At 40.6% G+C, this 23,519-nt stretch overlaps 1 protein-coding gene across 24 annotated transcripts in view; it reads left to right on the plus strand.

Moving 5' to 3' along the window:
- The window catches only part of ADGRL3 (adhesion G protein-coupled receptor L3), a 515,386-nt gene that overhangs the window by 160,543 nt on the left and 331,324 nt on the right, over positions 1-23,519 (plus strand). For all 24 annotated transcript variants that reach the window (XR_009729502.1, XR_009729503.1, XM_061379988.1 and 21 more), the window contains one exon: positions 20,188-20,429. Coding sequence is in view for 22 of the 24 variants with exons in the window: in XM_061379988.1 (XP_061235972.1) it covers positions 20,375-20,429 (55 nt within the window). In the remaining 2 variants the exon portion in view is untranslated. The remainder of the gene's footprint in view (positions 1-20,187; positions 20,430-23,519) is intronic.

Genomic DNA, 23,519 nt, shown 5'->3' on the forward strand with positions numbered 1-23,519 from the left:
GCCTTCATGGCTACAGAGAGGGCTTCCATTCACCTCCCTTTCTGCTGCTGTCACGATTTAGTTTTGTTCTGCCTTTGTAGGTTTTGCTTAATGTTTAGCATTTCAGGCCAAGAACCATGTCTTTTAATCAGGCTGCAAATCACTTGGTACTTTTTGAGAACTGTGTAATAGTGATTTGCTGTCAACCTCTCAAAGCTGTAAAGAAAGTTAAAATAAATTCTTACCAGAACAAAGGGTGATCACCTTTTGATGAATAAGCTCACAGGCAGTTAACATAGTAACTATAGTGTCTCCAGACATCTGTCCTCCCCTTTTTGCCAGCTATCCATATGGCACAATTTGTAGGCAGAGAGTGAAAAGAAAATCCTCCAGGGAATGTGTTGCTGTGTTTTATGGAACCATTCTCTTCCCAGCCACTGTCATGATCCAACCCTGAAATTGACCCCTATACATGCAGAATAAGGTGGTGCTGCTTCATAACCAAAACCCTGCAGGGCTTCAGGGCCCAGAAGGTACCTGCTGTCACAGTAGCCTTTAACGCTCTGCAAAAGATTAAACTGCTCAGGAATAAAACTTTGTCATGAGGAAGATTTTGCCAGTCATGGAGGGAGGGTGTGTTGTGGATGACAGGATCTTCTGGGTATATATGCTGCTTTTGGTTGGGGTAGTGTTAATTTTCTTCATAGTAGGTGGTGTAGGGCTGTGTTCTGAATTTGTGCTGAAAATACAAGGGATGATGTTTTCATTATTGGTGAACAATGCTTACAGATTCAAGGCCTCTTCTGCTTCTTGTGCACTCCCGGCCTACTCACTGGTGGGGCGTTGTAAGAAGTTGGGAGGGGACACAGCTGAGACTGTTGACCCCAGCTGGCCAAAGGGATATTCTATACCATATGGCATCATGGCCAGCATATAAAGCTGGGAGAAAAAGAAGGAAAGGGAGTGGAGGGGGAATGACATGGAGGGACACACATTGTAAGTGATGGAGTTTGTCTTCCCAAGTAGCTGTGATGCATGACAGGGATGACTCAACTCCTGCCTGCCAGTGGGAAGCAGTGAAGGAATTCCTAATATAGTTTTGTTTGCATGTGTAGACTTTGCTTTACCTGTCTTTCAACCCACAAGTTTTCTCACCTTTGCCCTTCTGATTATCTACCCCATTCCCTCACCCCACAGAGGAAGGGGAGAGGGGGTGAGGAGTAAGTGAGTGCCTGTGCAGTTCTCTCCCACAGAAAGGGCGCTGGGGTTATTTATCAATGCATTTTCTTTGTAGTTTTGGAGATCAGAAAGGTAGATAGTCCAAAGACTGCTATGGAATATACTGTACCTCAAATCCATTGTACCTTCAGGAATTCAAACAGTTTTCAAAGTGGCTTTTGCTTTAAATTCCCTTAGTCTTGGTATACAGCAGGAAGAAATAATCTGGAAATAGCCAGGAAAGAATGTAGGGAGTGGATAGGATGGAGAGGAGGGAGAAGAGAAAAAAAATAAATAAAAGCTTGCTTATTTGTTTATCATTAGTCATTAACGTAGAAGAGAACTTATATCTGGTGTCTTGCTTAGATGATTTCTGTCATAAATTTCTTGGGGGATGATGGCAAAATTTAGTCAAAATATGTTTGCTTCCAAGTTACTTGCAAATGTGAGAGTTTTCTCTGTGTGACTTTTACTTTCTCATTTCCTTAGATCTTGAGCAGCAAAGAGATTGTAGATTGCTTGATGGATGGCTCCATGATAACCTGGTCACAAAGATTTTGTGTGCTTTTGAGGATTAGGGGCTAAGGTGAAAACGTCTGATGCTTTTGTGAATTGGCTTCATCACCCTTTTAGGGCAGTGAGTTCCCTGACTTAGGTGGACAGGAGGAATTTCTTCAAGATGTTTTGATTTTATTTTTTTTTTTAGCACTTCTGCATGACCCTTGATCTCATCTGGCGGAACTCTTATCTGTCCAGGCTACCTGTATCTCTTTTGCACATTGTCACCGAGCCCCTTCAGTGTTGCTTTAGAAGTGGTGTCTATTCTAAGAGATATGCTTCCATTGTCTGCAGGATGTATGGATGTGGAGTTGGTCCTGCTTTGCTGAGCCTGAGTTATTGGTTTCCTTTGCCCTGCTGGGATAAGGAGACTGGATTTGTGCTGAGTTTTGTCGAAGCAAGGAGGCTTCTCGCTAGCATGCGGTGTGTTTCACCTTTTGAGACTATAAAACTGCTTGTTAAATTAGTGCCAACCTAGTAACTAAAGGGGTGGTGAATGCTTAGTAGGCAACTTTGCATTTGTGGTCCTAAACAATGTGTTGGTTTTACACCATCTTTTATAATATGTAAAGGAAGTATTCACTTGCTGCTAAGAAAATTAAAGCTCGGGGGGGGGGGGGGGATGAAAGAGGGGAGAAGCAGGGAAGCACAGGAGTAGAGATAGGTCTGTAAAAGAGAAATAAATGACTGCTGGATGCATTGTAACTGTACTTTCTAACCTAAACTTTTTTTATGTCCAAACATCTGGAGTCCTTTCCATATGCTTTTGAATAGGTCGGTAGTATTACAGGTTGAAATACAAAAGACTTCTTTATTCAGCTGGAAGGCGGAAGTATTTGAATCATGAGACTTTGAGCACAGCTCATTAGTGCGGAGAGGGGATAAAATAAATTGGGGGAGCCATTAACAACAATGATTAAAATTTATCATAGTGGTACCATAATTGGTACCTCGGCTGAGCGAGAAGTGAAGTACTCCAAGCCAGTTGTATTAAGTGTTCACTTCTGAGAGGCTGACAGAGATTTATGGCTTCTTTTCTGTAAGTCCCATTTAGTCTCTGTAGCACTACATCTTTTACTGATGCACGTTAAGAAAGTTACTTTTAATGGCTGGACCATTTCTGTGAAGGGTGTGTATAAATCTGATTATTTTGGAGGAGAGGGGGAAGCGTTGTAGACCTTGGGCTACCTTTTGAAAAGGCTGCATTGTTTTTAGACTATTTCTGTAGGTGTTGGTTGACTGCTTAAATGCAGCCTGAGGTCCACCTGGTGAAGGACAACAGCCATGTTCTCACCTCACTTTTTGACCTACTGGGGCACTTTGAGACTCCCTGCTGGCTTCAAGGCACTCAGTCTCAGATAATGAGTCTTCTGCAAACTATTATTTCTGACTGACTGACATTAAATCTGTGTTAGCAATTTAATGATACACTTACTATGACCCGGATTGGGGTCTGAAAGCAGCATTAGGAACCTGTGTCTCCTCTCCTGGGTGACTGGGAGTTTGGCAGTGGTTTCCATGTAGGGGCACCGGTAAGGATGACTGTTTTGTGCTGTGAGCATAGGTGGGGCTGCTGGAGAAATCATGCCTGATTGCTGTGGGACTGCTTGGCCCTGCCAGTAGGTCACTATGGGGCTTGAGCTGGGGGAGGTTGGGGTTGTCAGGGAATTGCTGCTTGGGGGTCATCAAGGGGAAGCCCTGTGGTAAGGGGCTGCCATGGGGCCTGGGAGGGAAGCCATGGGCTTCCACCTGGGCATAGTGTCCCACAGAGAGCAGCTCCAAGTGCCCTGAGGGTGCTGCCCTTGCCAGGACCTCTACCCTGCCCTCCATGAGGGGAGGGGAGCAGGGCTGTGGGCAGCTGCAGTGACCAGGCAGGGCTTGCCCTGAGATGCCACTCAGGTGTGTGGGACCCGTACAGCCCCTTCCTATCCCTGCCACTTCTACCAACCTCCTCAAATCCTGACTTGTTAAAGAAGTCCCTTTGGAGGCCTCTGACAGAACACTGAAGCTGTTGGCCCCAGCACTTTTGGGGGATGCACTCTGTGGTAAGAAAACACTAGTAAGTAAGGAAGTCTTCATGTATTTGAAGTTCAGGCCTTTCTAAAAAATAAAGTGTAAAAATTATTAAAATTTTGTATGGAAAATTGTATATACATACAATATATACATACGCAATTTGCATATCCTTTACAGAAGGAGAAGCCAACTTTTTCTGTCAGTACTTGCTGCTGCTGTGGTCTTTGAACTTGTAATCTTCATAAACATCTCCTGACCCTCCTAGCTGTCTAGCTGGTATTTATTGTTTTACTGATGTGCTTATCCCCTAGCTCTTTTCTAATCCTGCCCCAGTTTTCACCCAGAGACCAGGGGAGCAGCAGGAAAGGAGGGGAATATAAGTGCATCCCCACAAGCCTTTCACCTGGCTAGGAAGGAAGAAGGATATGCAAGCCTTCAGTAGTTGACAGGCTTTTCTGTCTCTGGATGCACGTTAAAATAAGCTCATACATTAATTTCAGCTGGTTTTGTCTCTGCATAGTGATGTGCTTTGTCTTCAATCCCATATGCTCAGCAGGAGAAGTTTTCAGTTGGGCAAAGCATGTCAGAAACCAATGTAGGTAGCCTCGCTGAGGTGCCTGAGGTTGTCATAAGTGTTCAGCCTGATAAGTCTGTAGCAGAATAATTTAAAAAACAATTTTTGTTCTTAACATAAATTATTTTGACAAACGTGTAATGAAGAACATGCTACCAGGGTTTTTGTAATTATCCAAGTGTGACTTCAGGTTTTTAGGAAGTATTAATTATGCGCTTCAGTCTTCAGTTTTCCATTTTGCAAGGCGGCATGAATGTTTCAGAAGGTAAAGAAAACAGCAGGGAAGTATATCTCTAAGGAATCAATAGCTTCACACTGCTGCTCTTTCAGTTAGTGGGTTACCAGTATTGGCCCTGAACAGTATTGATTGAGCTTTCTTACTGTTGCTACAGGATAGCTTTGCTTTACACCATTGAGGTACAAGTCGCGTGTTTTCAGTTCACTTGATTTTCATGCAGACTGCCTTTGGCATTGCTAGCCTCATGGACACAATTATTGGCTTTGTGAAGATGAGCTCTTGCTTTGCTGATTATCTCTGCAATTGTTTCTGTCCTGCCTCTGATAACCATGCTGTGGTATTTCTGAATATTCCTCTCTCTCCTTTTGCTTAACTTGGGAAAACCTCTTCAGGCATTGCTTGGTTAAGAAGATAGAGGAACATGTTTTAAGTGTTGGAGCTTGCTGCATTTCGCAGGAACTTTGCCAATTTATATTAAGTGATGAGAGACAGAGATGCTGGAGGGCTATGAGGAAGGCTTAGACCTGGTATCGTCTTGAAGTGTCTTGAAGTGTGCATTGCGGGCATTCCCTGAAACTATATATATGTGACAATGGCTTCATTAGATAGGGTGAAAAAGTCTGACTGACACTTTCACTTAAATTGGATAAAATCTTGCTCTTGACTGAAAGATTAGTATTTAGAAATTAATCAAAGATGCTGGATATTTTTGCAAGGAAAGGTAGTGTTTTTCTGGGGAAAAAAAGGAACAAGGAGGTCTATGGATCACAAATACTACACCTTCATACTTTTTTTTTTTCTTTCCCCACCCCCCACTTTTTCCTCCTTTTTTTTTTTTTCTTTTAACAGACAGTCCTTAATTCCAGTTATTCCTGACATGAGCTTTTTAGGTCTAGAGTGTTTGCTTGTATAATTCTGTCATGCCTGGTAGGGACGACTCTGATGCTGCCTTTCCAGTACTAGTCATTTGTAGATGAGAATAGCTAGACCCAAATTAGGTCAGAGAAAGATCAGTGAAAGAACACTTCAGTCTCTGCCTCACTTCTTTGAGACCTAAACTTTAGTGAATGTGTTTCAAGGCACTAGGTGGGAAACTGAAGTACATAGAGGGAGCTGAAATGCAAGTCTTGCAGAGGAAAGTGCTTGAACTGATTGTGTGGTGCTTGAGGATGGCAATGCTGGAAACTTCGCTCTCTCACTCTCTTCCCTACTCCCCACCTTTTTCCTGGGTAATGCTGAAGTTGGTAGTGATGGACGAAAGAGCACACTGCATTCATCTGTACTTCTGGTACTGCTGAGTTTGCCACCAGGGAGCAGACCCACTGTTTGGCTAGCTGTTACAGTTTAATTGTGGTTGACTTCTAATTACTCAATAAAGAGCATATAATGCCAGGGAAATCTGTGTTCTCAACTACTCTCGACCCATTAGCTTTCAGTGGTGTGCTGGTCTAAAGTAATGAAAGGCTTGACGTTGTGCAGTGTTTCTGGACAAAAAGGCAGTGGGTTTGGGACTGAGCCCAGTGGGGTGGAGGTTCTGGGTATTTAGGAGGTGAAGGGTATATATGCTGAAATATAATTGATAGGTGGAAAAAGTGCACTTGAAAATGCATGTGGCTTTTGCATTGGAGGAGAATGGGGCAGAAAGGACTTGCCCTTTTGCTGAGTGAAGCGTGATAGAAATATCATGGGGGAATCAGGGTCAGGGAGGGCCTTTCAGCACTCGTCTTCATTTGCAGAGAATGGTGATTCCTCCTGGTTCTCCTCTGAACTTGTAGTAGGCTGCCTAATGCTATAACTGTTTTATGCAACAGTGATCTGAGTCATCACACTGGACAGGTCTCCAATGAATAAAGAGAAAATGACTTTAAATTATTGGCAAATTTGAAGAGGGAAAATATTAATAAATCCAGGGAGTACTATTTTTTTCCATCAAATTGACTTTTTTAAACTAAAAATCATGTGCCAGCCCAGAATGTTTCAACACAACTGAAATCTGCTAAGAGCACCTTAGTTTCTTAAAATGAAATGCCACAAAGTGGAACATTATCTGAAAAGAAATTTCTAACTGGGTAATAGGAAAAAATATTTAAAAAAATATTGATAATTTCATTATTTTCAGGAAAACATTAAGAAAAATCAGAAAAATGTCATTTGGATCAGCAATGCTGGGGTAACAGCAAATCTGTATCTTCTGTTGTTCTGTGCATAATTCTGATTCTCGAGGTAGAGATGAAGGTAACTTTTCCAAGATATCCCTAGTACATGCAGGTTGGTTGAGAAGTTCCAGCTGTACCTCAGTTATGCGGTCCAAGGACCTCTGCTGCCTCAGGATGAAATTTGGCTCTGCCTCTGGGCAACCCAGGGTGATTCCCTTCCTCTGAGATGGTTAACTCCTTCCTCTTCAGGTGGTGTGGCTTGTAAAGACTTCAGGCTCGTAAAAGCACCTAGTTTTCTTGTGTTTGGAGTTAACCAAGTTTATCTCAAAATCTTTTTTTCTTTTTTTTTTTTTTTTTTAAAGAGCAGTTATGAAAGGGAAGAAAATTCCTAGAAGTTTCCCAGTCCAATTTCCATAAAAAAGGTGTTTTGATTGTCTGCTGTCAATATGTGACTGTGGCATTCAACAAGATTGCTTGTGGGTGAAGCCTCAACCTCTAAAATTAGTGGACTTCTTTGCCAAGCATTGCTGTCTCCTCCAGCTTGTTTAGGTCCCTGTCCATTCCCCCCCCCCCTTCACTTAGCTGATCTGAGACCCACATCAGTGGTTTTAATTCCTGAGGAAGAAACCATGCATAAATTCCTTAATAAAGTTCTGATAGCAAACTGTGCTCCACTTGGTCTCTCCCTACTCCTCACCCTAAAGCTTTCTACAGCCTGAAATCTGCTAGCATGCCGTGCTTCAGCTTTATACACATAGATTTCTGAAGCATTTGATGCTAAAGTGTTCCTGGTGATCGCATCCAATTTACAAATTCTATTTCTGTTTTATTCCATAATGAGACAGCCCTGGCTGAGATCTTGCTCTGTGGGCTTTTGTGTAATATGCTGCTGAATTATACTGGCTGCATCTGCACAGAATATATGCTTTGGCTATAGGCATTGTAAATTATGTGGCTGGAAAGGACACCAAAGCCAGGAAGCAGCCTACCCCTTCTTGCCCCTAGGATACATGCTCCCATCTTATATCCCTATTTCTATTACAGTCCAGTCAAAGCGTGAACGGAAAAATGCTTAGTATTGCTTTGCTTTTTTGTTGTTGTTTGGTTTTGGTTTTTGTTTTTATTTTTGTTTGGTTTTGTTGTTGTTGTGGGGTTTTTGTTGGGGCTTTTTTTTTGGTTGCTAGTCAGTTTGGATTAGCAGAAAGTCTTGACCTTCTCTTAGTTGAAATACAGTTTTCTTTCAATTCAGCCATTGCCTATTTGGAGTCTCTTTGTTTTGGAAGTGAAACTTATGTAAATATAAGGTAAGCAGTGCATGAAAGGATCTTAATGTTAGAGTTTTAGCCATCAGTTGGCTCTGTTAGGTCTGATAGATTTCCCATCACAGACAATCTGTGTTCTTGCTTGCTTAGATCCACACTGGTGCCAAGTGCTAAACAATGACACTGTCTATCTTTCTGCACAATTTGCCAATTTTGGTTACTTTTGAAGCCCAGTGTTCCTGCTTTACCCTTGTGAATCTCCCTTATAGGGAGAACAAACTGAACAAAGGAGCAATTGCTTTAGCAAAATGTTTAGGGCTGATTTCTTTGTTATTTATCTAGTTTTATAGAGTGCTTACTCCTCTTACAGTAAAATAAGTCAGAGTAAAATGTAATTTGTTGCTTACTGTGGAACGGCTTTTCAGCTAATCGAATGAAATACTTTATTGCAGTTCCACTTCTGGCCATGACCTTATGTTACAAAGTTTTTACTTGCTGCTTGCTAGGGTTAAGGTGGTGTCCTTCCTACAGAAATCAGTGGGATTTTGCCAGTGAGCTCAAATGAGCTAGCATTAGAGCAATGCTTTTGAAACCCGCTTCTGCAGAGGATGAGAAATGTAGTCTTCCTTTCACAGAAAGCATTTCGGGAGTTACCAGAATTCTCCTTCTTCCTCCTCCCTTCCCCACCCTCCCCTACCCCCCCCCCCCCCCAATTAATCTTGCATATCAAACATAGTTATATGTCGGTATTTATAGAGTCCCTTGCAAAATGCCACAAGAGACAGGCCTATACATCAGATTAATTATCTTGCCTTATAGTTGCCAGAGGTGCTTAATTTCTTCTTTGGAATGGAATGTGACTTCTACAATTAAATGTCTCTCCTCAGCTACTGAGACATCTTGCTTTTTCTAGGTGGAAGCACTGCATTAAGAAGAAAATCAGAAGAGGATTTCTGTACTTTGTATGTGCCACCATAAATAAAGGTGTTATTGCAAATTTGACAGCTTACACTTAAGGTATATGGAAATTAGACTTTTTACTGTTTTCTTAGTAACAATGGATACTGAGTAAGATCATTTCAGAGTCTCAGTGGTACAGTCATCCCATTTCAGTCTGTCTGAATTTGATTTTCAGATGCCTGTGACTATGTTTGCATTGTTCTATTGTAAGCTTAGTGTGTACTTAAAAATGTGAAATGTTATAGAAGTTCATCGCTTAAGTCTGGCAAACTGCAAATGAGAGTGTTGAATACAGTTGCTCCAGTCCTGCAATAATTTCTCTAAAATATTATTTTCAATCCCTTAATTTCAGGGTGAGTCAAGTAGGAGTAGGTTTACTTGGGAGAAAAAGGCACTGAGAAAGTTTAAGTTTATGTTGTGGTTCCCCTGCTCCCTTGCGTGATACTGCATTATTTTCTTCGACTATATGTAACATTCTGTGGTAAAAACTGCCTTCAATTTTCCCATGGATCTTTTAGTGACTGTACTTATGTAATAAGCCATTAAGGAGTGTGTTTAATTTGAAGCCTACCAAGGCAGGCACATTTTAGATTGGCAAGTTTCAAAATAAGTGTATTTTCTCTTTTGGTTGCTTGCTACCGATCCTCAGCTGAGGCATGGAAATAAGTCAAGTGTATCTTACTCCTTACTCAGCTGCCCAAGACAATCATTTTATAAATTATGTTTGTACTGATTGTCCTCACAATTAATTTCTGCAGGAAAGCACTCAGAATTAATTGTAGCCTTTTAAGCCACCCAAATATTTTGTTGTTCAGAAACTTTGTATTCCCCTTTAAAAAGCACACATGCTTACTGGATAAACCGTTCTGCTGAAAAACTTTTCTTTTGCAAAAACAAAGTGTTCTGCCTCTAAAAATACCTCTTGCAAGAATTAGTGTCCAGTCCCTTTGGGGAAGAACTGGTCACCACATGAATCTTGACGATGCCAGGTTTTGATGTGAGAGCAGAGGCTTCAGCTGGCAGTCCTGTTGAAATTTCTTAAATGTTCTGTTTAGTTAAGATCTTTCTTGTAAAGGATCTAATTCTTGTACTTTCAGCTGGACATAGCTGGCATTTGTTTCACTTCAAAAGGCAAAATAGAAGTGTGTGTTATGTGCATTATATAAATACTTTAGCCACCCAGAGTTTCTAGTATAAAATATTTCCTTTGTAGTACCAAGAGAGTGTTGTCTTTCAGGTGTAGCACAGTGTCCTTTTAGGATTGCCAATAGCTCTTGTGCATAGTTGTATGATACTTCCCATTAGGAAGGACACCAAAGAACTTGCAGTCTTTCAGTTTGCATTTCAAGGGAGGACTGCTGGCTTGGGGTGCCACCAGAGTACCTTCACATACAGCTGAGCTCTTATGTTTTCAACAGACAGGAGTTCAGCAGCATTTTATAAAGACTGGCTGTAATCTTACCCTTTGGTGTTGTGAGGGCAATAGGAGGGATGCCCTCATTTCCATTAGGTTTGATGGGAGCTTAGCTATCTGGCTTGTAATGGAGTTTCAGTGCTGAAGTAGTAGCTTGAGAATAGACTGGGTTCATTGCTCACCTAAAAGATGTCCAAAATACTCCTTTGGACAGGGACAAAACTAAGTCAAGTGCAAATTACTGGGGAAGGGGGGAGAGGAAGTGGGGGTGGAAAATATTTTTGTTAGAGATTGGTCTGTGTTCAGTTGCTTGTTGGAAGGGCTGCTTCTGCAGGGATTAAGGAAATGTTGAGTATTTACTACTTGTTATCAAAGTCAGCAGGAAAATAGTCTGCTTACTGGCTGATGCTTAACTTTGGGTTTGAAGGGCACTTGGAAAGCAGCAGTTGCTACCTGTCAGCCCTTCTGTTCTCTGCAAGTGTATTTTTTTCCATTCTTTGTTGGTTGGACAATATGAGGGAGGAAAGGGGAAGGCAGAAGGAAACCTGTGTTTTACTGTGAGAATGTTCAGGACCTTTCATAGCTAAGTTTGGGGTTAGATGGTAACCTCTGTTAGCAGAGTATAAATAATAACAGAAGTATCTATGCAGAAAATTAGTGTGGTGATTAGATCTCTTTCTTTTCCCAGGCCATTCCTCCTTCCCCTCCTCCCCCCCCCCGCAAGATCAAAGAGGTTAGACTCTCAATTAAAGTGCAGCAAAAGTCATTCATATCGTAAAATGTGGAAAACCAATCTTTTTCTTCTTATTACACAGGCATGTGTTGCAGGGAACTGTAAATACTTCTTGTTCTGTTATTTGGCCTATTGCTTTTTCTGTTATTCCTACGTGTGTAGAAAATACCACACCTAAAAAATTAGGTGCAACATTTATTCTTCTGCATGCATATGTTTTTTGTTTGTTCGGGTTTTTTGTTTTGTTTTGTTTTGTTTTTGGTATGCAGAATGCTGCTTTTGTGTTACTTTCTTGCTTTCTCAGTCAGCCTATGTACTAGCTTTGCCTCATGTACCTGGACTTTTCATACTACCTCAATTTCTGTTTGTTTTTCTGGTTTTGTCTTTTTTTTTTTTTTGTTGGGTTTTTTTTTGGGGGGGGATTAGTGGGTTTTTTCGTTTGTTCGTTTGTTTGGTTTTTTTGGTGTGTTTTCTCCTAGCAACCACTGAGCTGCTCTGATGTCTCCAGGTGTTTATTTTTTTGCATGAATAGTTAAGGTTGACTGCTTGTGTTGAAAAATGAGACAGAGTTTCTTACCTAGTAATACTCATTTCTGAGAGTGCCTACAAACCAACAAATTCTAAGATTTCTCCAATACAGCAAGGTCAGGAATTTTGTATAGATTTTACTTCTGTCCAGACTCTTTCTTAATTTGCATCATTTGGTTGAATAATGTAACCTTCCTAATATTTTCCAAGCCACTTACACTTATCTAATCACTTACACTTATCTTCAGCATAAACCTCATTGATTTTATTTCTCATTGAAAACATCAGTAGTAGCAAATACAATCCTATTGGCTCCTAGTCTATTAGAAATAAAATTATATTAAATGTCTTGTGGGGTGTGAAGAGGTTAAGTCAAGGAGAGTCGTCCAAGAAAGTCATCCTGGTGTAAAACATAAATCTGATTTATATTTAAACTACGTGTCACCCACCAGCCAAAAATAGCAATGATCATTAAAACCCAATTTGCTGCCAAACATTAATAGACATTTATTACATCATAACAGATCTGAAAGACAATTAAACTTAACTTTTTCCTGAATAACTTTATTGTAAAAATGGATTATTCACCTGGCTTTTGTCATTAATGTAATTCATCAAAAATTTGTTTCATTTGGTAGTGTGCGTGTGTGCATAGAGTTGTATGTATAGGTGATCTCTTGTCATTACTCTTGTGTATAGGTGAGCTCCTATTACTATAATTCTTTCAAGAGCAGTACATTTTAAATGGAAAAGGCAATTAACCTTGCTTATACTGCCTGTTAATTTCCTAATCAGCACAAAGTGAAGGAAATTACGCTTTCTGAGTACAAAACAAGTAATACCTGTTACTATCCGTTTGAGAAAAGAACAGTAATCAAGAGCAGAATAAAAAGGCACAGGAGGCACATTCTGCAGACAGGAAATAGATTACAACTTTGCTGCTATTTTCAGTGCAATTGCTCATTCAAGTGGTACTCCTCCCCTGTTTTATTACTGCATATAGTTATACATGTGAGTAGTGACTGGAGCTGGAGTAAGTCAAGGGCTGACAAAATCCAGCATTTTCAGAAGTACCACTTCCTATGACAAATGCAGTTGTGATGCTGGTATTTTGGTTCATGCATTGCTTTCTGTTGGGTCACAGTTGCTGTGGGTGCCATGAAACAAGCCATTGTAGAGACCAGACTTTCCACTTCAGCTCAAAGGTGCTCAATTCTCTGTTCTTGTCTTTAACTGCTGTTAAATATTCATGTCCAAACAGCTTTGGGACCATCTGGCCCATGGAGGAGTATGACAAGAGGTGGGCATAAGACTTGGCAGTCCTGGGACCATGGTTGGGCTTGATCTTAAAGGTCTTTTCCAGTCCAGATAATTCTATGATTTTCATCATCTTCTCTGGTGTATGCTGCTTCTCAGGAGCAAACAGCTCTGAAAGCTTGTGTACCATCCTCCTGTTTCTGACTTGTATGTGGGGAGATGTAGCCCACCCACTTGGGCTTTGGGCTCTCTCCTGATGAGCTGCAGGCAAATGAGGAATGGCCCCCACCTGCACTCCCCTACACCCTCCAGGAAGAAAACCCTCCCTCAAAACCCAATGTGCTGTGATGGCAAATGGCACTGAACACTTCTCTCCCTCTATATCTGCAGCAGCTGGACAATTTTGGGTAATGGAACTTAAGGAGATTCTTTCTTGCCAGAAAGAGAAAAGGAGGGAAAATTAGAGGAGGTATGAAGGAGACAGAGTGGGAAGGGACAAATGAGGTGGATAAATGAATATTTAAAATTATTTTAAAAGCTGCAACCAGAGGCATTTAGGAGTATTCCTCCTCTGGTCCCAGTATCACACTTCACTTAAAGATGTACTAGTTTGAACTCTCCTGGAATTATCTGTCACATCCTTTTTGCTAATTTTCTCCTTGGGGGCTGTCACTTCCTCACATTGAAATAAGACCCAGTGCAGAATCTTTGCTGTCACAGTTGCAGCCACAGTAAGACACTTTAATAAATGGGGCTGGTACAGGTGGGAGAGGTGATGCCTCAAAATATAAGCTCTGCTAATGATAGCAAAGAGAAGTTAAAATTATGCTGACCCTGGTGATATGCTTGTCTGCACTTTCAATGCATGCACTGCATGTTTTGTTTGTCACAGAGAATTGCCAAACGCTCTGTGGAATGCAAATAAGCATTATGAGAGTATTGTCAAACCCAGGCTTTCAACATCATGAATCATTCACAGAAAAAATTATGAGATTTGATTAAAAGTCATGCAAATTTCAAATCAAATAAATATGTTGAGTTATGTTTATTTACCACCAGTTTACTAAGACTGAGCTGCATATGGGTCTTCAGCATTTCTCTGTAAGAAAAATCTTACTTGAAAAGAAAGCTGAAATTTTCGTTATTGCAAGGAGCTGCCACATACTGAGAGTTTTGCAATGGAATGATAAGTATTGGCAATACTGTGTGAAGCGTTTGTATTATTTTCTGTTTGTAAGGATACGCTGCAAACTAAAATGTTTGAGAAAGATGGCATATTAAATAGGTATAATTGCAGAGCACTGTTGTTATAATTGCTATATACAAAAGTGTTTCTTCAACCCATTGTCCCATGTAAAGTCCCAAGATGTGTGAAAGCTTCAGTTCTAGTTTGGTTACCATTTTCTGCTTAAATTGCTTTGATCATGGATTAAATGGGAAAACCAACAAGCAGCTGATAGCTTCATCCCCCCCCTTTGACCTTTGGAAAAGCACAAAACCCTCCATTTTACCTACACTGGAAAAAAAGAAAAAAACAAGCTACTATATTCAGCTGGTCTGTATTTGGCTATGCTGTTATCAAAGGCTTGATTAATCTGAAATGAATTAACTCAGTTAACACTTGAGAGTTATTTTTCAGCAAATCCCGTAGTGCATCTAAAGAGTTCTTTGTCACTTTGAATTATAGCCTGAACTGGTGGTTGTTGAGACTTGGTTTGAGCTGGCAGTGGTTCCTTGCTGCCTTGGCTGCTTCTCTCAGAGGAGCCTAAGTAGCACTGCAGTGATACCTAAGAATCGAGGGTGAATGAAAACTTATTGCTGCTGTTGTTGCTTGCTTTTAAGGTTTCTAAAATTACTTTTCAGGCTGCTACATAAGACATAAAGGAGGAGAAAAGGGCAGAATGGCCTTAGATTATCAAACAATATGGATTAAATGAGTGTTAATATACAGGAATACACAGTTAGGGACAGAGGTGCAAGTGCTCATTTTGAACCTTGCTTGGAAATAGGGACTTGGAAATACTTCATAGTTTTGTGCATATGGGGTGAAAGGGTTGAAGAATTTCCTTCAGAGTTCACAGCCCCAGCAGAGGATGGGAGCAGAGTCTGCGGTACAGAAATTGGACATAGATGAGAGAAGGTTGAGCCACAAGTTGGCACTCACCTTAAGAAGGCTCCCTGGGTCTCTCCCAGTACACCACATCTAGCAAAATTAAAACTTGAAGTCAAAAGCCATGCCCACCACTTGATATACTGAGAATTGAAAAGCCTATTTTCCTGAACTCTGTTAGAACTCTTGACTTTATAAGCATTTGCAGTATAGAATGAACCTCTCCTGGGCTAAATGCAGGCACAGATAAAAAATTTACAGACAATTCAGTTTGTGTCTCAAAACCATGTTCCTGACTTCATAAATATGCTTATGGAAAAATCTGCTCATAAATAACCATGTCCCTGTAGCGGTAACTTCAGTGAGGGGCTAGGAGTGAAAGTGCATGTGGTTCTCTTGAAATGCCAGGAGTGCAGCCTGCTCCTGCCCTGCTCCCCCTCCATTATGCTGTCAGTAATGTCTGCATGACCTTTTACATGGCAGGTTGTGTTGCTGCACTGTGTGTGCCACTGCAAAGTGACCATGGAACCACATACTGAATACCTAACAGGGAAAGGATTTGAAATAGGGTGGAGGTGGAAGAGGCAAAGCTTTTCTTTAATAATGTTGGGAAAACCGAACCAAAAACAACAACAAAATTTGTCAACAACTCATGATCAAATGTATTGCACCAATTATTTTGTTTAGCCATTCATGATGGGAGTAGCAATACAGGTCATTCCTTTAAAGAAATTTTCTAACATTAAGAGAAATTTGCTAACATTAAATTGCAGTTAATTTACATTTGCAGAGATTTCATGTTAACTTTTTCCTTTCTGGGGTTATTTTCCCCCTCTTAGAGAAATTCTGAAAATGTTGTCTGGAATAAATTGTCTCAAGTAGCAGATGCTGAGAATGGGGAACTACATCCATGGTTCCAGCTTGAGCCATCAGCTTCAAGGAGTTTAATTACTTCCGAATTTTTCCCTTGTAAATAGTGGATTTAATCAGTGTTTGTTAGAAACATCATACTTATGTTCTACTTAGTAAGCAATTTCTGCCAAAGGAGGAGATAAGTTTTTTGTTAAATACAAAGTAATCCTTGCATCAATTATTTGTTTAAGTTAGTTTTACTATGTGCATTTCCAGGGGTGGGTAGAAAACAGCTGCAACTAAAACTAGAAAAGAAAACCAGGGAATTTCTATCTGGCTTTTGCTAATGAGCCCCCTTGTAAAACATTCTTGCCCTTCCTGTGGCTATGCTCTAACTTTCTAGAAAATACTAGATACCTGAAGAAGGTGGGTAGCTTTTGCCATGTGAAAATGGTAATGTCCAGCTTTGTGCAGGTGCAAACGCTGATGTTCGCAGGAAGACAGTAATTAAATACATTTCTGATAGGTTTGGCTTGTGCTGCTCTAAATTCTACTTTCAATTCAGCCTATCTGTTCACTCACCAGATGAACTGGTTTTCTTTTTCACCCTCCCTGTAGACTGTCAACAGATGAGCTCAAACAATGCTCTTTGTGCTTCTTGACATCAACTGCTGAAGAACAGGCTTGGGTAGATGTTGAGTTTGTCAGTGCATCTAAAATGCTGTATTATGCACAATGCCTTGATGAATACTTCACTAGCTAATCTCTTCACCACAAGGCTTTAGTTTTCTTTGGCTTCCTTCTGTTCTGTCAGTACTACTTTGAGTTGGATATTTGGGTACTGCCACCATGCAAAAGGGGTTTGGGTGTTACTTGGCAGCAGATCAGATCATGAGGGTGTCAGGGCAGCCCTCTGGGCAGAAAGCTCAGTAAGGCAGAACTTTCTTTTAAATCAGTGCAGGTTGCATTTTTTTTCTGGTTGGAGTCCAAACCCCTTAGGTCAAATGTAGCCCTTAAATTTTTCGCTGTGATGTTATATTTCCTTCTTGCATCAAAAAATGTAATGCTCTGCACAGAACAGTTCACAAATGCGTACTCTAGTTTCTCTCTTTAGCTGTACTTTACCTGAGGTAGCCCAAAAATTAAGTGAATTTTGTTTTGAAGGCCCCTTTCTGCATCTTATAGTGCTGCTTGAGATGGGTCATGTGACCATTAAGAAAAAGGGTTGCTCTATTCATTTCCTATCTATCTGTCCCCCTGAAGGTACACAATTCATAAACACACTGATTATTTGATTACATGAAATACGAAACCACCCAGGCTTTTGTAGCATTACAAAGTGTTTGGTTAATACAGTAGTGCCCCATGTTTTTAAACAACTTTGGCATTTCTCCACACACCTTGTGGAGTTGTTAAGATTTGTGCATGAGCTCAAGCCTAGGTGGTTGAGGTCTTTGTAGGAACAGGCTTAAGCACAAGGTTGTGCCAGCTAGGGTGTGCAGGCACAACCTGACAGGCTGTATTGGTGGCCTTTTCTACTCTGTCAGGAAGGAAAGTAGATGTGCAGCCAGAATAAATGGTGCATAATGTGGAGCTACTCTTATTGTCTCAGTTTTGCAGAGAAGCACTGTCATTGGATCATGCTCTTTCCAGTAGGAGAAAATGTTTAATTATGATCTGGTGGTTACAAGACATTAGTTCCCAAAATTGGTATTTGGACTTTGCAGAGGGTAGGTAAATTCTTTTGCTCATTCAGCCCTGGCCATGAGATGATAGGGAAAAAAAAAAATAAATCATTGAACCCTATAATGTGGGGATACACAGACAGATAAAAATAATTTTAAAGGCCACTATGTAAATATTTTGTTAACAATTATCCCTTCTCTGGGATAGATAGTATAATTAATTTCTGACTTCTTCAGTTTACACCCAAAAACCTTTTTACTGCACCATAATGCTATCTCTTTCAAACAGATTCAGGTTATTGAGAACTTTAAACAAATAAGAATCAGAAAACAAACCTCTCTTCCTTCACTGCCTGGCTGAGCTCCTGATTCAGGGCAGTGTACCTGAACTTGGATGGGTTTCCCCTGTCTATGTATGTGCTTTTGTAGAACAAAAAGCTTCTCACTTTTAAAACTTTACAGGCGATATTGTAGAAAAACCGTGCATAAATAATGGGCAGTGGTGTACTTTCATGTGTACTTGTAGCCTAAAAATATTAATTGCTGTTTAGAATGTATAATTTAAAATATTAATGAATCTTGTTCCCCTTGGAAAACGGGCTTTAAATATTATCAGTGACCATTCTGATTAGTCCCAGCTCAAACAAAGTTTTACTTTCAGGATGTCTATAAAGAAGCCACTTGACCTTGGGCTCTTTAGTTACTCCTGTTACAGAGCTGAGAAAAACCCCTGGAAACTGCTATATTTGAATGAAAAAATTGCAGGGATAGACTGGGGACGAGAGTGGGAGAATAAAATCTTGGTAGTGTAAGCAGACATATTTATTGAAAAAAAATGAAGCTTCCTTATAGACTTTGGTTCTGAAAAGTATGGGGTTTGATTTAGCTGATCTGCAAAGATAGGAAGTAAGACAAAGGCCACTTTGTCATTCCAGAGTTTCGGAGTTATACCCACATCACAATGGCATTCAGCACAGTTTTTTCATATAGCTTTTTGGCTCAAGCTGGGTTTTGGGTAAGAATGAAAGTTGGCAAAACCGGCTTCTTTGCTCAGAGAAGAATTAACTTCTGTTGACCAGAGATTTTTGGAGAGATTTTTAATTAGACCAGTGCTGTGAAGGCTGCAGAGTCTAGGGAGTTCAAAACAGATATGCGAAGTACTTTTCAATTCCTCATATTTCATCATCATTTCAAAGCCAGTAGGGAGCTAAGTCTCAAACTGATGCCATGGTTTAACTCTGTATAGTTGTTTTTTTTTGTTTCCTGCTAAGTTTGAGTCACTGTGGCCATCTAGCCCCTTCTTGAGAGATTAAAATGATGGGAAGCTGGTATACTTTCTCCAATTAAATGAGTGAATGTTTCCATTCAAGCATTGATTCAGATTTCCTTCTGCTTTTCTATCAGTGTGTGGGATGGACAAGACCATTATTTTTAATTCCACAGCGAGTAACTGAGGAAATTGACTAGGAGTGGCTGAGTGAATCACGTACAGTCACCATAGAAAGTAGCTCTAGGGTAAGGGTGACTGGGGCTCTACTGGGTTCAAAAACTGGTCAAGACTCTGTGATTGAAAGCCATACTGGACTCAAAAAAAAAGAAAAAGGAGAGGCTTTTAGGCATATCATTGACAAGCATACTCCCAAGCCACATTACTAATTCCACTGTCTGGTATCTCAGTGTCAGCCTCAACAACAGAGGCATGAGGGAAATACATAAAGGGAATGAAAGGTCTTAGCAGAAATGTGCAGTAGTGCCCAGCCACTCTGTGGAAGCATTGGCTTAACTTCTGCCCAGGTCATTCAGGATATGTAATCGATGTTTGCATAGATAGTTTTTGGCTTGTGTGTTCACCTGCATTACCTGTTCTTCTGGAAGATAAAGTGGGATTGTCGTCTTGGTGTGGATGTGTGCACTTACATTGGAAAAAGGGTTCTGTTTGAGGAGGAGGCAGGCCATGGAGTGCAGCTCTGCTACAAGTCAAATTTTCTCCTAAAGTACTGTGCTTCCTGTAGGTGCTCACAATTATGGCCTAGACCTAGTGGAAAAACAATCTCTGTTGTTGGCAGCCTGTTCACTTACCAGTGTGATGATGAGTGTGCTTTTTCAGGAGCTTGCGTTTACTCTTTACCACCCTTCTCTCTGTGTACAAAGGGTTTGGTAGGAAAAGAAGTGGCTGGGGTGAAAACTTACTTGTGTTTGAGATCACCACAAAGCTTAGACACCAGTTAAAACCTATTTCAGCACTGAAATTTACATTGACTTGTGATTTATAGACACACAAACATTTTCAGGAGACTTGCAGCCTCTTTTAGAAGTCTCGTGATTGTGTATGATGCAGTACATATGGACTTGGTTCTACTAATCAGCCTGGGGACTCTCAACTTGTGTGCATCATTGTTCTGCTGTCTTAAGCCCTGTTTTGAGAGAGGGAGAACCTCAGTGATGCGCAAACTGTCTCTCTGCACAGTGACAAGTTTTAATCCCTCTTATAGGTAGGAATATGCCTCCATCTGTAGTAATAGCACGGGGGAAGAAGACATGTTTGCCTTTGCAGCTGCTGGCAACAAAGAAATGCAGCAATACTTGATTGAAAACCAGTATTGTATTGTTTTACTAACTGCATTTTTTTTTCCTTTCTTCTTTGTAGGTCTCAGACTCTGGATACTGGCTGTGGGTTTTTTTTAATTTTGGGGGGTATTTTTTTTTTTTCTTCCTCTTTGGATGTGAATTGAAGGCCAACAGTTGAAGTGTTGGAAGCAAGTGCAGGAGGACATTCACCTTATTTTATTTGAACCCTCCTTTGCTGGGACACTTTCAAGCCCTCCTTCACAGTCATGTGGTCATCACAGCTGCTGTTCTTCACAATGCTCTTAACACCGTTAGCCCATGGTGAGTGAGAAATGGTGTAAATTTGTCTCTGGGAAGGGAAGAGAGGATAAAAAATAGTAATGATTTTTGCCTGTCTCTTTTATCTAATAGTGTAGCTTTTTTCTAGGATGTTGATTTCTTTCCCTGCTTCTATACCAGGTCTTTGAATTCCCAGGCTACCTTATAATCCGTTACATCCTGAAACAATGGACTGGTCACACACAAAAATTGCTGTTACCAAGTGTAGCTGCTATGTTAAGGCAGACTTTCTTCCTCATGCTCAGACCTATTCTGTTGGCTGTGTATCACTGAGATTGTCTCTCTTGGCCTCTACATGGAAATGGATTTCCCTTTTGTGAATACCATTCAGTAAAGGGCTGCATACCCCCTTTAGCCACGGTTCCAGAGTGGGATCTTGCTATCACATTAGACTCTGATTTCAAGCATTGCAGTGGATTTTTCCATGCCCTGCTGAAAGACAGACTCCCAAAATCTCAGTGACCTTGAGCTAAGAAGAACCACACCCAGTAGAGTTGCCTTAGCCTGGCACGCTGTGTAACTGATTAGCAACACGGAGTCATTAGATGTAGCCCCATGCTGCACTGCTAGGCTGCAGCTAGGATGTATTTCAGAAGCTAAGCTTCTTAAATACGCTATCCCAGAGACTCTACCACCATTGCTGGTGGGCTTGGCCTTAGCCAGCAGCCAGCCCATCTTGGAACCGATGGCATTTGCTCTGTCAGGCATAGGGGAAGCTTCCAGCGGCTTCTCACAGAAGCATCCCCTGTAGCACCCTCTCTTCCTCCCTGCCAATACCAAAACCTTGCCGCTCAAACCCAGTCCAGAGTTCTAGGAGAAAAAAAGATAAAGAAAATAAAAAAAAGTGGTGATCTTAGTAGCCAGGAAAGTGGTAAATGAAATTGGACGTGTCTAATTCTTTGGAGTGAGATTTTGAGGCCTGGGGTGGTGGGATTTTTGTATGGGAAATGTAGGCCCCAGAAGTAAGTTGTCAGGTTTCATAAGTGATGAAGGGTTCAGGAGATCCTATCCTATGTACAGTGATGGTTGCTCAATGTTCAGAGCATAGGTTTGGAAGATCCAGCTGCCTGATTTTTCTGATGCTTAAATGTAAGGTGAGCTTCACCAAGGATCTTTTAATTACAGGTCACTGGGAGCATGTTTGCAAATAACGTCTCCTTGTACACAGGCTGTGGGCCCCTGCTTTTAAAATATGCATCAGCTTTTTTCTGCCTTGCATGCACTGTGTATCTTCTAAGACATACTAAAGCAATATTTTATAGCAAAGCAGGACGTTAAAAAATTAGATACATGTAATTAGTTGAATGTATCTATAGAGTACAACCTATCTGCTTGTATCATTTAACACCTTTGGGCACAAAGGTTATCTGTACTATCATTCTTCAAGTAAAACTCCTTGGTGACTTGAAAATTAGAATTAATATTTAAACTGAGCCAAACAATTGGGGTGGAATGAAAAAGCTATTACAAAAGGTGCTCTCCATTCTTCTTCAGGAAAGAATGATGGCAAATGTTTTGTAAATCTTTATAATTAAACAATATCAACAGTTAAAGCAATTAACAATTTAACTATGCCTCTGGCAGTTCTGTTTTAATTTCACAATGCTACTGTAGCTGGAAAATCCTGCCTGATAGTTGCAGTAAATGAAAATGTCACAAATATCCTAGGAGTTGTATTATGCTACAGATGAGCAAACACCAGAGCTGCAGGAACTAGGTGCCTGGAAATATTTCTGCCCTGTATGTTCTTCTGCAAAGTAAATGTACAGGGTAGCTGTTGTAGTGGTTCTAGCAGCAAGTAGTGGTAAATCTGACCACCGGGCATACAACTAATGCATATGTTATCTGATCCTGTAAATTGCTAATGATAGTGTGGTAGAAGATCACCTCTGGACAATGGATAGTAAGGGCCTTTGGTCAGAGCCGAAGGACTTGGTTTGATTCTCCCTGTTTTGATCTCAAGATTGGCCAGGATGCAGCTATTATCTCAAATTTTGGCCTGTTACCTTTCTGGGAGGAAATAGGTACTGAGCATGTACCTTGTTTGAGGGTGATATGTTCTTGACACTAAATGAAGGGAGAAGACGGCAATTTAGCTGTGTGATGTTTGATGAATGTGGTTCCTGCCAGCTACTACTGGACAGTTAAACCCGTCCAGTCTCCCATGGAGACTGATGGACATGTGCATAAAAATCAGAATTGAATCATAGGTCAGAATAAATAGTCTGATGGGGCTTCCAAAGCTTTGAAATCAGAGATTGAATATCTGATGGCTTTCAGGTTCTCTTCCTTGCTTCCCCTCTTCCTGCAAGTCCAACAGAAGGTTGCATAAAGTGAATTTTAAGCTGGCATCAGTGAAGAGGGTCGTACTATTCTGAAGACAGTATATGTGTGTTTAATCACATGCCGCATCCTCACCTTGCATACAAAAGTAGCCCAGTTAAGCCCTATTTTTGTTTTCCCCTTCTAATAATCCTCCTTCATTGTAGTGATTGCCAGAGTTGATACCATCTACTTGTACAGGCTGACATTATTGCATCTTATTCCCTTTTTGAGTTTCCTGACGCAGTCTCTTCATCTGTAGTGGTAGCTACATTATTAGGCCAGTGATCTCATAAGTTTGCTGTGTTTTTTTGCTTGTTTGTTCATTTGTGGTTTGTATTTTTTGTTGTTTTTTGTTTGTTTTGGTAGGTTTGCTTCTTTTGTTGTGTGTGGGTTTTTTTGTTTGGCTTTTTTTTGTGTTTACCTATCTCATTTCTTGGAGTATATTCTGTGTCTTAGATTGCGATGACAGGTATGGAGTCAAAGACTGATCTGCAAGATGAAAAGTAATCTTTCAGGATACTGCCCTGGTACAATGTCATCTTGTTGATAAGCTGTAGAAATAATGGAAGGGGAAAAAGTCACAAATCCTTGCAGTTTCTTTGTGATGATGTTAATCTGCTGTATTCCAGATGCACAAGCAGTGTACTCTCTGGTTTTGCTTGGACTGCTCTGAATCGTAGCTCAAAAAAACCCCTGAAAACATGTGAAAATACTTGAGACAACAGCAGATTTGGGTAGTGGATGGTT

This window comes from Neopsephotus bourkii, unplaced genomic scaffold (assembly GCF_033783945.1).
Source record: "Neopsephotus bourkii isolate Nb327-2 ecotype Australia unplaced genomic scaffold, CSIRO-AGI_Nbou_v1 NB_1781, whole genome shotgun sequence".
Lineage (NCBI taxonomy): Eukaryota > Metazoa > Chordata > Aves > Psittaciformes > Psittacidae > Neopsephotus > Neopsephotus bourkii.